Here is a 15,157-nt window from a genome sequence, read left to right on the forward strand (position 1 = left end):
ATCAGGAACCTCTCAGGGTCCATCAGTCGCCTGGGACGGAACCATCTAGGTGGTTCCGTCTCCCTGCGGCGAGGGGGAGCGGCCCGGAAGTCCAACCTTAGGAGAGAATGATCTGACCATGACAAGGGCTCAACCACTATCTCCCCTACTGTCAGATCACTCTGCCACTGGCCAGAGACAAAAACTAGATCTAGTGTGTATAGTATAATTAGTATAATTAAAGAATAAAAAATATTTTGTCAAAATTCTCAGAGACACTTTAAACATACTAAATAAATCAAATACAATTTAAAGAGACTTGATTATCAAAGAGATTGGGCACTTGATTATGGTCTTCCATAAAGAAACATTCCCTAACTTGATGTATTTTGGCCACTATAATACTCAGAAATAAATTCATTACCAAATAAAAATTTCACCTGACATTTCAGCTGTTAAAAGAAATGTCTAACAAAATGCATATTTCTTTGGAGAAAGTGTAAAAACAATAAAGATTTCTAGTTCTAAATTATGAAATGGCACACTGATCCTCATTAAGAAAAGATGACACCCACACATCTGATAGCTGTTAACCCAGCACATGATTGGCAATATTAAAATGATGCCTGGTCTCCTCATAATGACCTTTGTGAATAGTTTAATTAAAAATAATGATTGCAGAAAGATGAGCTTATTCAACCAAAGGAGGCATGCATATAAAGAATATAACAGTGAACAATGTTTTGCATTAAGATTACAAAGGAAAATTTCCAATTGGCCTTGGCTTCAACTCTTTATTTGGTATTAACTAAGCAAAGATTGTGATAGCTTAATAAAGAAGTACAGGGTTGAAAAATTATTGTATTTTGCCAGAAACCACAATTTATTAAAACATAAAAAAATCAACCAGTTTAGTATAAATATAAAACATATTGCTTTTAAAATACAACTGAGAATTCTTAAGAAATAGTATTTGGCTAAATGTACATAAACTTTCTGGGCTCTCCTGATAGTATAGGGTAAGGTTTTAACTCTGTTTTCCCCAGCTTTGGATCTTCAAATGCGTTAGGACCACATCTCCTAATTTTTCATCTAATTCTGAAAGGTGGAATTCTATTTGAAAAGCACCAGATTGAAGAGAGTTGATCCATTCCACAATAACTTTGCTCTCTTACTGTCACAAAAGCCTTCCTTTTATTTTATTTTCTATCAGTCTCAGCAATAGAATGGAACCCTGCTGTTTTGAGAGAACACAAACAAGTAGTTTGATTCTTCCAAGCAGTCTGTAGTGAAAATTTACTCACATCTCTGCCTGACACACACACACAAATACACACACAGACACATATACAAACACACATTCCAAGCAACTGTTTACTCATTAAAACATGGTTGCTAAGTAACCTCCAGGTAATGCTCAGTTCACAGGATATTACTGCGCGGCATATAAGATAATGCCTCGGGAAGGAAATGGATATTTAGAAATTAAAAGCAATCATTCAGCAACTCAAAAACTTGAATACACTGAATTTCCAACTACTTGTCCTTTTTTTTTTTAAACTGCAATGTGATACCACTGAGATGTAATTACCATGCTTGGAAAGTCAAATCCAAGGGACTCATGATGCTCATCCATCTGCAAGCTCTAGTAGGGAGAACACCCCCTCGTCAGACTATCATTGCACCATGACAACATGCCAGGCAATAAAGATGGGGTGGAGATGAGATTTTACTCCCTTGCATGCCAACGAAGACTGTTGCTATCATGTTGCTCTTTAGTGGGTCAGAGGAAAAATGAGAGAAAAATTGGGAGATCAGGCAGTAGAACTGGAGTTGGAGATTAAGTTTAGATAGGTCCTACATGAAGATCTGTTTTCAACAGCTCATGGATGGCACTAACTAAAAGCAGTGAACATCATGTGGGGTATTGCAGAACAAAATGCAAAAAATAAAATAAAACGACATATCCAATATGAAAACAAGCATTGCAGGCAGGCATGCACCACTCTGTCACTTAATTGAATAGAAATGTATATTTCCCAGAAATACATTGATTAAATTTCTCATGGTTTAATTCCATTGCAACAAATGGGAAAATATAGTAACGGTGGCTAATTTAACTCCTGGTAGTTTCTATGGGCTTGAACTTTGATGTTTAAACACTAAAGGTGGATTCAACCCATCACATTACATTATTAATGCTTCTTTTGCTATTGTTTATGTGCTATTAGAGAACTCACACACCCGTACGCACACCAGAATACAACTACTTAAAAAAGCACGCTGGAAACTAATTTACAACAATTACATCCAAGCAAAGATAGTCATTTCTATTCTAAATAACCATGGGCTAAGATAAAGAGGATGATAAGGAAAAATATTGGAATTTATATACAGAAGTATATGTAGTGTGGTTAAAAAAAATGCAACAGATATAAAAAAACCATGCAAAGTTTCAAAGTTAATTTATTTATTAATTTGTATTCAGGCTTCATTATTTTAACAAATAACTCAAGGTGGCAAACATATCCAACCCACCTTCCTCCTCCTATTTTCCCCGCAACAACCCTTTTGAGGTGAGTTGGGCTGAGAGAGAATAACTCGCCCAAAGTCACCCACCCAGTTGGGCTGAGAGAGAATAACTCACCCAAACTCACTAAGGAGTGACTAGAACTCATGGTTTCCTGTTTTCCAGCCTTAACCACTAGACCAGTGGTGGTGAACCTATGGCATGCGTGCCAGAGGCAGCACTCAGAGCCCTCTTTGTGGGCACGTGCACCATCGCCTCAGCCTCGCCTCCGAGTGCGGCCCCCTCATCAGCAGCCCCCCCAGAGGAGAGTCACCCCTGAGCGTGACCCGCACGGAGCAGCGCAGCCAAGGATATGGCAGCCAGGCAGCGGGGACAAGACTCCGCCCTCGCACCGTCACGCACAGTTGATGCTGCACAGTGCAGGTGGAGGGTATAGCTGCCATGGCACTGCTGGGCCACCTAGGCAATTGGTGGGATGTGGGGGTGGCCCTGCGGGTTGGCAGAACAGGGGGAGGAGCAGGGCGGGGGCGGCGCAGGGGTGCAAGGTGGGGGCGGGGCAGGTTTTTGGGCACTCGGTCTCTAAAAGGTTCGCCATCACTGCACTAGACCATACCCTGTGGGCACCCATGGTAAAGTGTTAGTGCATGCAGCAAAGTAATTCAACAAATCTCTCTCTCTCTCTCTCTCTCTCTCTCTCTCTCTCTCTCTCTCTCCCTCCTCTCTCCATATACCATTTAATGCATATACATACTAAGCCTTGAACCCTATATACAGGAAATATTTTAATAAAACATTCAATCCATGTATCAAACTAATTAAAGAAAAATGTTAAAGGAACTAAAAGAAAAATTGTTTCCTTTAAAAAAACATGTTTGATACTACAATGATTGTATTTTTCAACAGAAACTGTGTCGGATAGAACAAAGTACTTAGCTGAAAATAGGCTTTTATAAAATCTTATTGTGGATAGAATCAACAAGCACGAAAAGCAAACCTAGATCCTAACCACTAGCTTCTTTGTGGCCAGGATGGGATGAACTCACCTGGGCCACTCAGGGCTTGGTTCAGAGCTTAAATGAAGCTGCACAGTCTATATATGTACTGAAAAATAAACAAGCCCCAACAATGGTAAAGGTGAGGCAGAGGTGAAAGCTGAGATGACAGTTACTGTGTCAGCTGAGAGGAATCACTGAGGAGATGGAAATGAGTTCTCGGCTGAGATTCAGCAAAGTATTAAAACAAGCTGAAGGAAGGGTCTTGTGAAAAGGTCTCATTAAAGTAAAGCTGGCACCTTTCATTTGCCACAAAGGACAGTTGTCCTGCTGTGCTTAAAACTGTGTAGAGACACTATTGTCAGCCTCAAAACATAGGAGAACCACAGAAAAAGGAACGTAAGAGAGTTTTCACATAAGCCTGTCTCCTTTTGATACAGCCTCTAAATATCAATAGGCTAACAACAACAAAAAATTACACAAAATTGTTAAGTCCTCGCAGGAATGGCGAATGAGGAGAACACATGTTGTTCAAACAGCTCTTTATTCCTTCTCAGTCACAACTCCGAACAAGAGCAGAGGCATGCAGGCCTCCTTTTATACCCCCAGATCCCCGGACAACATGGCAGCCCAGCACTGGCACTTCTCCCGCCTTGCGCATGTGCGCAAGGCTGGCGCCGCTCAGTCTGGTCCCGGGCAGCTTTTGCAAGCCCCGGACCATTGCAACGTCCCGAGCCTGCTTTTGCAGGCTCAGGACACAACACCCCTCCCCCCTAGGAAAAAACATTTCTGCACACATACATGTACGCTCTAACTTGGAAGAGTGTTCAAGTTCCCTACACCCCATACACAGAATGTGGAACGTACAAGTTATTTCCTTTCTTCGTTTGGAATAATTGTATCTTAAATCAAAATAATCCTAAACTTAAAATACCCATGCTCCTTGACACTTAGCATTGTGGGAACTTCCCCTTGAACTTGACAGCAACCTCACAAAATCCTGAAGATGTTTGGGCGGCCCAAACAGACGGATGCGATGTGGCCTTGCTTCCTGCATGCTCTGCAAATGGCTGAACGGAACCGGCATTCCACTCTTTTGTGGCGTCCTCCACACCTGAAGCAATGAAGAGTTGCTGGGGCCTTGTCTGGATGTTCCTTCTGTCTCCTTACGGCTGCCTGGTAAAGCTTATCCACCTCTTCTTCAGGATCTGCCTCCGAATCTTCCCGCACGTTCTCCTTGTGGACGGTTGTAGTCTCTGGAGGGCTTCTGGTGGGCCGCAGGTTCTTTACCGCTCCGCCTGCTGCTTCCTCTGCTGTAACCTCTCGCAGAGCATCTTGGAAAGAGACATCTTCTTTCGTAAAAAGCTTCTGCTGAACATCTCTGTTCCTTAATCCGCAAACAAATTGATCGCAGTCTTTCTTCTAAATCTTTAAACTTGCACGGTTTAGCTGCTCTTCTCAAAGCCGCGATAAAGTCTTTTGCAGATTCCCCTGCTCTCTGATCCCTTTGTTCAAATGTATGCCTCCAAGCAATGACAGACTGTTTTGGTTGGAAGTGGTCTTTCAGAAGTTTCTTTAAATCTGCATACGAAACAGCTTCTAGAGAGGCAGGGGATACTAGATTTTCTGCAATCTCAAAGGCATCCTGCCCACAAACACACAACATTGTGGCAGCCTTCAATCCATCTTCCCTTATCTGGTTTACTCGGAAGTAAGTCTCCACCCTTGCAACGTAGGACTCCCATTTCTCCAGGTGGGAGACATCAAACTCAGATAAGCGACCGATCTTCGCCATTCTTTTCAAGGGAAGGGGTCTTTCAGCCGAAGTCACCCTCCAGCGATGCTTTACTGGCAGGATAGAACGCTGACTTTAACGCCGTCTTCCCTCTTCAGGACTTCTTAGGGTGAGTCCTCAAAGCTCTTTTCTTTTTTCTGTTAGCTTGTAAGGAATCCCACCTTCGTTGCCAGTGTTAAGTCCTCGCAGGAATGGCGAATGAGGAGAACACATGTTGTTCAAACAGCTCTTTATTCCTTCTCAGTCACAACTCCGAACAAGAGCAGAGGCACGCAGGCCTCCTTTTATACCCCCAGATCCCCGGACAACATGGCGGCCCAGCACCGGCACTTCTCCCGCCTTGCGCATGCGCGCAAGGCTGGCACCGCTCAGTCTGGTCCCGGGCAGCTTTTGCAAGCCCCGGACCATTGCAACGTCCCGAGCCTGCTTTTGCAGGCTCAGGACACAACAAAAATGGAATCCATTATTTGAATCTATTTCAATCTGATTTCAGGCCTAGACTCATTACCCAAAGGCCTTTGTTTGTGTGGGCTGATGAACTGCACTTGAAAAATTTAATTGGGGAAGAATATTTTTGTTAGGTCTGCTGCATCTTCCATTCTTCTAAGTCAGAAGACAAATTTGATGGGTCTGGCCTCACCTGATAAATCAGAAAGATGGTGCTGGAAGATACTTCCCTATTTCTCCATGTCATCCTTTATCAAGTTATTCTGTTCTGATGCTCCTTAATAGGAAGAAACTTGAAAGAAGGGCCATTAGTAAATAGGGAGCATCAAACTCTGTATCTCATGTCCACCTTCAATTGGGGCCATTAGGGATCCAGAGGTGGATGAAGGTTAGCAAACTGAAATTAAATCTGCATAAAATGACATTAGCTGCAATTCTCATGGTTTTATATAACACTTCATTAAAATAATGTTTCTATTGATAGTTATATATAAAATCTATGTAATTTAATTTCTGTTTTTTTTACACACTGGAGTCTATGTGCTCAGGAGAGCATCAGAGACATTACATGCTTTTTAGAATGCAGTGCTTAAAATGTCTGCAAATTACACCTTCAGGTTTTATAAACTGTCGTCTGCATACAAATTTCTAAAAAAGGTTGTAGACAGTCATTAAGACAACAAAAGGGGAAGTTTTAGCTACTGTATGTGTTTAAACTTTTTTTTCCACAATGGTTGAACATTAGAATATTTTTCAAAGTATTTCTTTTAAATAATTTGGAATCCCAATAAAAACTGGACTGGAAAACCGACAGTATTAGACACAAAATGTGATGCCTTAGTGAATTAACAACTTAATCTATCTCTAATAACTGCCTTAGCATATTAGAAAGTGCACAATGTATGCACAATGTTAATTCCCTCTGGCAAACTTAATAAACTTGATCTGATTATATGAGGATGTAGATTAAAGTCCAAGACAGGAATTTGAGAAAGCACCTACATACACCTGGTCAGGTGTAGGATATGACCTAGAGACAAAAGGATTTTGGAAACCTATTTGTAATATTTCATGAAAATGCTGAAACACAAAGTATAAATCTACTCAACCCTGTGATCAATGAACCAGTTAAAAATTACCAACACATTTTTGTGTGCCTTCTTGAACAAGCAATAGACAGAAAGACTAAGAGGAATTTATATAAATTGACAATGCATATAGTATACAACTTTGTATGAAAAGTATAGTATTAGATAATGAATATACAAATTAACACATTAGCTTGGGTCTTGTTTACACTATATTGTTTACAGCCTTATTGGATTACCTAAATTTACTAGTTTCATTGTGCTTTCAAAAAAAGCGACAGCTAGCTTAATCAGAATTGTTACCTTAACTTATCACTACTGATTGTGATCAATAATAGGACTATAATGTGTGATACTATATTTTGAAATTATAAAAATGTAGAAGTACAGTAACAGCACTTGCTTTTTTCCAAAAGTTTGAAAATACAGTGACAGAATATAGTTCATTCTCTCAAATGTATCATATGCCCAGAAATTGTTGCACATGGATACAGATTATTAAACCTATTCGAGGTTCTTGGGAATGTAAGCCTCTTTGTCTCTTCTGTTAGAATATCTGACACAACTGCAATAACATTATATTTCACATAATGTACAAAAGAATATTAAGGAAAATACATGAGGATATGCAGGTATTTTACAACCATCAATGATGACATAAAATATTGTATTTTTCCCCATTTTGATCCCTTGCAGAGGAATAACAGTGATTTCAAATTTAATTACCCTTACACAATAAGAACAATACCAATTGCAATATACTGTCCTTAAAATTTCTAGTCTTTTGACAGAGTGAGAAAAGATTCTGTCTTGTTTCTTAGGTTCCAATATTACAAAGAAATGTGTTGTTTTGAAACTCAGGAAATTAAGGTATATTCTAAAGAGAGTGATAAAAATTTAAGGGTAAGCAAATAATGAAACAGTATAGGACAGTGATGGCGAACCTTTAAGAGACTGAGTGCCCAAACTGCAACCCAAAACCCACTTATGCATCGTTGAATGCCGGGTGGGTATGGCCCACTGGCTGGGTGTGGCCAATTGGGTGGGCGTGGCTACGGTGGTAACGGCAGACTGGGTGGGACTAAAAAGTTCAATCAATCAATTCCAACTTTGCAAGATCTTTTTTTTCCCGTGAGAAGTTGAAATTGACTGATTGAATCTTTTTTTTTTTTTGCACATGGTGGTGGAGGCTTAAAGCGAAAAGGTTTTATAAAACCCAGCTGAAGGCCTAGGACTGGGGCGACGGCGCGCGTGCCCACAGAGAGGGCTCTGAGTGCTGCCTCTGGCACCCGTGCCATAGGTTCGCCACCACTGGTATAGGATATACCACAAATCTCAAGCATTCTTCAAAATAAAACTGCTGCCTTCGGAATCAACTGCAAATGGGAAGAAAATCATTTTAATTTTAGGATTAAAATTTTAGAATCCTAGAAAACATTGCAGTAAAATTGCATAATCTGTTGCACTGTTCTGTCAGTTTCCATGAGCTGGATTTGAAACAAACACCAATCTTTGAACTGTAAGAAGAGGGAAAGAGGTGCCTTACAACTGGCATTAGATAGTCTTCAAAATAACAAGTGAACCAGTTATTCAGTAGCTAGTCTGCCCTTACAGTGAATATCTGCCTAGAGAATGCAATCAGCTCAGTAACAGAATCAGCAGGGTAATTACTGTTTTCCTTTCACCAGCTCCAGATTAAGTTCTGTTCATTCCCATGATGCTGGATCTTTTGAAGCCCCAATTGGCATTTTTATGCCTCTGCACTTGTAACTAGAACAAAGCTGGAATATTTTTATAATGCCAAGGTATGCAAGTGGTCTGGTTTTATATGCACTTGGCTTTTGCTGCATCAAATCTTCCAGATTTTACAGACAACAAGTTTTTTTTCAGCATCCACAGCAACCTAACTGCTAAGAAATACAGAAAACTAATCAGCTAACTTGATCTTAATACTCCTGGTTAGTTTCCAGTCAATTTCACCACCCCTGCAAAAAGATTCCTGGCTTGATTTTCTCTGCTTATATAAGCAGACTGTATCAAATCCTTCCCTTGGCCCATATCCCAGCTCCAGGGATCAAGCAAACTATTAGTCATACGCATACACACACACACACTCCCCTTGGCTAGAATCATTGTAAAAAGCCTGGCACCATGGTATTTTTTTCCAGTACAGTATCACTATCACCGAAGGCATTTCAATAAAATCGAGAAGAGAGGATCTTCACAGCAGGCTTGCTCCTTGCTGTAAGAAGCGGGTGTGTGTGTGTGTGTGTGTGTGTGTGTGTGTGTGTTGCTGATGATTTTGCATTGGGTAGACAGAGATATGCAACATGTGTTATGGGGATATGTATTACTTATAATACAAAGTCTGAAAGATGTTTCAGAAAGGATGTGGATGTGCATGATGCATTTCTGAGTGCTTCCTTCAAAAAAGCAGCCTCTTTTTCTGAGCTTTTACAATAGCCACACAACTCCAGGACAATACATGTTTGACTAAAAGAGGTGCTGAGAGGGGTGTAAAAAGATGCTTTAGAGCAGGTATATTTGAGCTTATTTAAATTCAAATGCATGTTTTTCCAGACTCAGATGTATACCAAAAGAACGTAGAATGTTAGAAAGCACTCAAGAGCATGTTTGTGCTGCATATTCCTAATGTCCTGAACATAAAGAAATGAGCGAGTTTTATGACTTCAGAAGTTGTGGTTAGCTGAAAGGGTGAGACACCACCTGAGCCCAATTTTTAGAACTTTTCTTTTGGTCAACTGGAGAAAAAAATGGAATGGCTACCAGCATTTCTCACCCATTTTCAAGCATTATGAGGCCAAAGAAAAGACAATCAAAAGTTGGTTCTTCACACTAGTTTGTGAAGAATTGCGAGGGGGAAATGACTGAAATATGCAATAACAATAAATAACAACAACAACAACAACAACAACACTAATAATAATAATAATAATAATAATAATAATAATAATAATAATAATAATAATAATAATAATAATAATAATAAAGTTGGAAGGGACCTTGGAGGTCTTCTAGTCCAACCCCCTGCTCAGGCAGGAAACCCTATACTATTTTAGACAAATGGCTGTTCAGACTCTTCTTAAAAATGTCCAGTGTTGGAGCATTCACAGCTTCTGGAGGCAGGTTGTTCCACTGATTAATTGTTCTATGTATCCTATATAAGTCTCCCATATTAAGAGAGTGTATTTGTCAACATTCTTACTTCACCTAGATTATTTTAAACAACCCTGCAGCAAATCATGGGGAGAATTGTGATATGTAATGATTCCCCTCATTAGAATAAATCCTAATTGCAGCACACCAGACCTAAACCAAGTTGTAATCATTCAAGAATTGTTTCACAGTATTAAGATGCTCTTGAACATCTATACCACATCTCAGGGGTTGCCACAAAGAAGAGGGAGTCAAGCTATTCACCAAAGCACCTGAACAAGAAGCAATGGATGGAAACTAATCAAGGAGAGAAGCAACCTAGAACTAAAGAGAAATTTCCTGACAGTTAGAACAATTAACCAGTGGAACAACTTGCCTCCAGAAGTTGTGGCTGCTCCATCACTGGAAGTTTTTAAGAAGAGACTGGACAGCCATTTGTCTGAAATGGTATAAGGTTTCCTGCCTGAGCAGGGTGTTGGGCTAGAAGACCTTCAAGTTCCCTTCCAACTCTATTATTATTACTATTATTATTATTATTATTATTATTATTATTATTATTATTATTATTATTACTATTATTGTTGTTGTTGTTGTTGTTGTCATAATCATCATCAACAACAACAACAACAACAATTTGGGAATACTTCCTGCCTGGCCATCAAATAAAGGGGAAATCATATGCATACCCTTCATATAAATGCTCAGTTCTCAATTGTCTAACATACCTTCCATGACATATACCAGTGAGCCAACATCTCCTTCTTTGATGATGCAACTGTCTTTGCCATATTCCACTGGATACATACAATCCACAATCTCCTGGATCTGAGACAATTCCAGATTCTTCATGAAATCATTGTCGAGGATAGCTTCCTTTATTAACTCCTTGGACCTAGAGAGAGAAAGTAAAGTTGTACTGTACAAGTTGGTTGTACCAATCAGCCTTCTTATAAAGATCATGTAGAAATGGGAGATTTAAACTTTTTTTCATAAACCCCAAATCTGAACCTAGAATAACAGGCTCAGATATCGTCCAACTTGCTCTACCTATACCAAAATAGCATTGTGCCCTCTACTGCATTGGTTTCCCAAAGTGATTATGTAGAAGTTGACCCTATCCTGCCACCCAAGAATATAGGAGAGTACAGTGATTAACGACCTTGTTAGCTATCTATACAATTCAGAAAATATAAAATTTGCAGTAATCTCACAAAGCCACCCAATTTCTATTTATGAAGAAGTAGATTATTAAATCAGCATTAGTCCTTAGTAAGTGCTTGCAGTAATCAGCTCCAACCTGATGTCCTTCACAAATACTGAATTACACCAGTTATCATTGGAAGACATGCAGAAGCAGGAGAATAAACAGTGACCAAGACCAGGGGTCTGCAACCTTGACAACTTTAAGACTTGTGGACTTCAGCTCCCGGAATTGCTGGCTAAGGAATTCTGGGATCTGAAGTCCACAAGTCTTAAAGTTGTCAAGGTTGCAGACCCCTGACCAAGACCATTCAAGTCCTGCTCCTTTTTATATATATGTCACACCATGACTGGGTGAATTGCTCTGATGGACTTGGGATGATACAACAGTCACAAAGTCTGTGGGTCAAAATTATTCTCAATGTCACATAGACAGAGAGAAGCTTCAAGCTTAATTAAAACACCTGTCTTCTAGTTTTAAATATTAAAACATAAAAGGGCAGAAGCATCAAATAATGGAAGATAAGACTGTTGGTCATTCTTGGAGTCGTTCTTGTACAGCAGGGGTCCCCAAACCCCGGTCCGTGTACTGATACCGGGCCACGGCATGCCAGCAACCGGTCCGCACAAACAACCAAAACCCCATCCATAGGATGCAGGCAGTACACGAAACCATGCACCCTCCAGTCCACGGAAAAATCTCTCTCCATGTAACCGGTCCCTAGTGTCCAAAAGGTTGGGGACCTCTGTTGTACAGCATGGACTAATAATATTGTATTATCAAGGAGGAGGCATCTGCAGTCGGAGACCCAGAAGGAGGAAACAGAACCCAAGAAAAAGATCCATTGAGCAAAATGGCTAATGGAAAAGTCTATAATTCTCAGACAGTGGGCTAGATGTCAAGGAGGATAGCTTGACAAGGGCGTTGGAGTCCCACAAGCCCAGAAAAGAGTTAGTTTCCTTCTTTTTTAGGATAAAGCAAGCCAGAAATAAAACCCCAGAAATAAACTGCAGAAGCAAGAGAAGAAAACAGAGAAGGCACTGTAAAATGCTCGATTTGTAATTGTGTAGAACGCATAGTTAGTGAAGTGGAATTGTGTAGAACGCATAGTTAGTGAAGTGGAATCTACTGTATATATTAAATACAGAATTGTGCGTGAATGTCTGGAAAATTCCTGTCCACTTTTCCCACATTTGACACGCACACGTGATGCATGCTAAAAAGGCTAATAATAATAATAATAATAATAATAATAATAATAATAATAATAATAATAATAATAATAATAATAATAATAATAATAATATAGTTGGAAGGGACCTTGGAGGTCATCGAGTCCAAACCCCTGCTCAGGCAGGAACCCTACACCATTTCAGACAAATGGCTGTCCAGTCTCTTCTTAAAAACTTCCAGTGTTGGAGCATTCACTGCTTCTGGAGGCAGGTTGTTCCATTGGTTAATTGTTCTAACTGTCAGGAAGTTTCTCCTTAATTCTAAGTTGCTTCTCTCCTTGATCAGTTTCCACCTGTTGCTTCTCGTCCTGCCTTCAGGCGCTTTGGAGAATAGCTTGACTCCCTCTTCTTTGTGGCAGCCCCTGAGATATTGGAACACTGCTATCATGTCCCCCCTCGTCCTTCTCTTCGTTAAACTAGACATACCCAATTCCAGCAACCGTTCATTAATACAAAATCGGAGGTCAGGGGATTAGTAGAAACAACGAGAAGAGACATGAGAAAGATCTCAGAGTCGTAGAATTTTACATCGTGGTGACCAAAACTGGATGCAGTATTCCAAGTGTGGCCTTACTAAGGCATTGTAAAGTGGTATTAATACTTCACGTGATCTTGATTCTATCCCTCTGTTAATGCAGCCCAGCACTGGGTTGGCTTTTTTGGCAGCTGCAGCACACTGCTGTCTCATATTTAAGTGATTGTCCACTAGGACTCCGAGATCCCTCTCACAGTTACTACCATATTTTCCGGCGTATAAGACGACTTTCTAAACCCTGAAAATCTCCTCAAAAGTCGGGGGTCGTCTTATACACCCAGTCGTCTTATACGCCAGAAAATATGGCCGAGCCGGCCACATGTTTCCCCAGGCCAGGCCAGGCCAGGCCAGGCGGCAGTCATGGCTGGTGTGGCGGCTGGCGGGAGCATCGCACCCTGGGAAGCCGAGCCGGCCATATGTCTCCCCAGGCCGGGCCGGGCGGCAGTCATGGCTGGTGTGGCGGCCAGCGGGGGCATCGCAGGCCGGGCAGCCTGCGATGCCCCCGCATGTCTCCCCAGGCCGGGCAGCAATCAGGCATGAAGCTCGCCTGGCTGCCGCATGGCTCTCCACCACCTGGCCCCATCGATGGCGCCTTCCTCGGCCACTTTCGGGGAGCTGCCGCTGCCCTCGGTGCTGCAGGAGAAGGAGACCTTGGGCTGCGAGGGCGATGGGACTGGCGGCGATCGGGACCCCCCCCTTGTCCCCGCAGCGGCACTCCCCGTTGCAGCCGCAGCCACCCATGGTGCACCCGGCCTTGGCGCCCTCCTCTTGCGATGGCGAAGTGGCTGAGGATGCGGCAAGAGCGGTGGCCGGGTCAGGGGCGGCGGCGGTGACCCCGATGATGCTGCAGTGTCCGCTGCCGGAGCTGCTGCCTCCCGTCCGCTGCCGGAGCCGCTGCCTCCCCGCCCGTTCGGCTGAGGACGCAATGGGGGCGGCGGCCGGGAGCTGTTGCCTCCCGTCCTGCTCTCCCTCCCTGCCCGTTCGGCGCCGTCTGCCTTTCATTCTCTCTCTCCTAACCTGGAGGGAGAGGGAGAGAGAGAGAAAGAGAGAAAGAGGAAAGAAAGAGAAGAGAAAGAGGAAAGAGAAAGAGAAGAGAGAGAAAGAGGAAAGAGAAAGAGGAAAGAGAGAGAGGAAAGAGAAAGAGGAAAGAAAGAGAAGAGAAAGAGAGAAAGAGAGAGGAAAGAGGGAAAGAGAAAGAGGAAAGAGAAAGAGAGGAAAGAGAGAGGAAAGAGAGGAAAGAGAGAGAAAGTTAGAGGAAAGAGAAAGGAAGAGAAAGAGACAGAGAAAGAGAGAGGAAAGAGAGAAAGTTAGAGGAAAGAGAGAAAGAGAAGAGAGAGGAAAGAGAGAAAGAGGAAAGAGAAAGAGAGGAAAGAGAGAGAAAGAGAGAGAAAGAGAAGAGAGAGGAAAGAGGAAAGAGAGGAAAGAGAAAGAGATAAAGAGGGATAGGAAAGAGAGAGGGGGAGAGGAAAGAGAAAAAGAGAGGAAAGGGAGAGAAGGAGAGGAAAGAGAGAGAGAAAGAGAGAAAGAAAGAGGGGGAGAGGAAAGAGAGAAAATGAGGAAAGAGAAAAAAGATTGAGAAAAGAGAGGAAAAAGAGAAAGGAAAGAGAAGAGAGAGGAAAAAGAGGAAAGAGAAAGAGAGGAAAGAGAAAGAGGAAAGAGAGAGAGACAGAGAAAGAGAGAGGAAAGAGAGAGAGAGAAAGTTAGAGGAAAGAGAGAAAGAGGAAAGAGAGAGAGGAAAGAAAGGAAAGAGAGAGAGGAAAGAGAGACAGAGAGAGACAGAGAGACCCTTTTGACATCTAAAATGAAGATAACACTACATATATCCTTTTTTACCTTTATTTTATATATACACACACAAACATACACACACACATACACACACACACATCATAAAGGTAAAAAAGGATATATGCAGTCTTATCTTCATTTTAGATATCAAAAGGGTTTTGCGGCTCCCAGTGTTTTGTTTTCGGTGGGAAACGTGTGTTCTGTCCCCCGTCCGACCCACACCCCCCAACCAGGCAGCCGAGGCCTGAAAAACTGCTCGGCACAAAGGCAAATGAATTCCTTGGCAGCAACTGCGTAGCTGCCTGCCAAGCCTTTACTGATAAGACACAGCAAACAAAGATAATTCCACAATGACTTGCCAGAGAGCGTGCGACCGAATATCCATCAAAAATT

General features: G+C 41.7%; 1 protein-coding gene across 1 annotated transcript in view; it reads right to left on the bottom strand.

Annotated features, from left to right (window-relative positions):
• The window catches only part of LOC107291096 (cGMP-dependent protein kinase 1-like), a gene marked incomplete at its 3' end in the record, with an annotated part of 809,166 nt that overhangs the window by 693,252 nt on the left and 100,757 nt on the right, over nucleotides 1-15,157 (bottom strand). Inside the window, exon 2 of the mRNA XM_015820058.1 lies at nucleotides 10,734-10,900. Within this exon, the coding sequence (XP_015675544.1) occupies nucleotides 10,734-10,900 (167 nt within the window). The remainder of the gene's footprint in view (nucleotides 1-10,733; nucleotides 10,901-15,157) is intronic.

This window comes from Protobothrops mucrosquamatus, unplaced genomic scaffold (genome assembly GCF_001527695.2).
Source record: "Protobothrops mucrosquamatus isolate PMUCROS unplaced genomic scaffold, P.Mucros_1.0 scaffold1048, whole genome shotgun sequence".
Classification (NCBI taxonomy): domain Eukaryota; kingdom Metazoa; phylum Chordata; class Lepidosauria; order Squamata; family Viperidae; genus Protobothrops; species Protobothrops mucrosquamatus.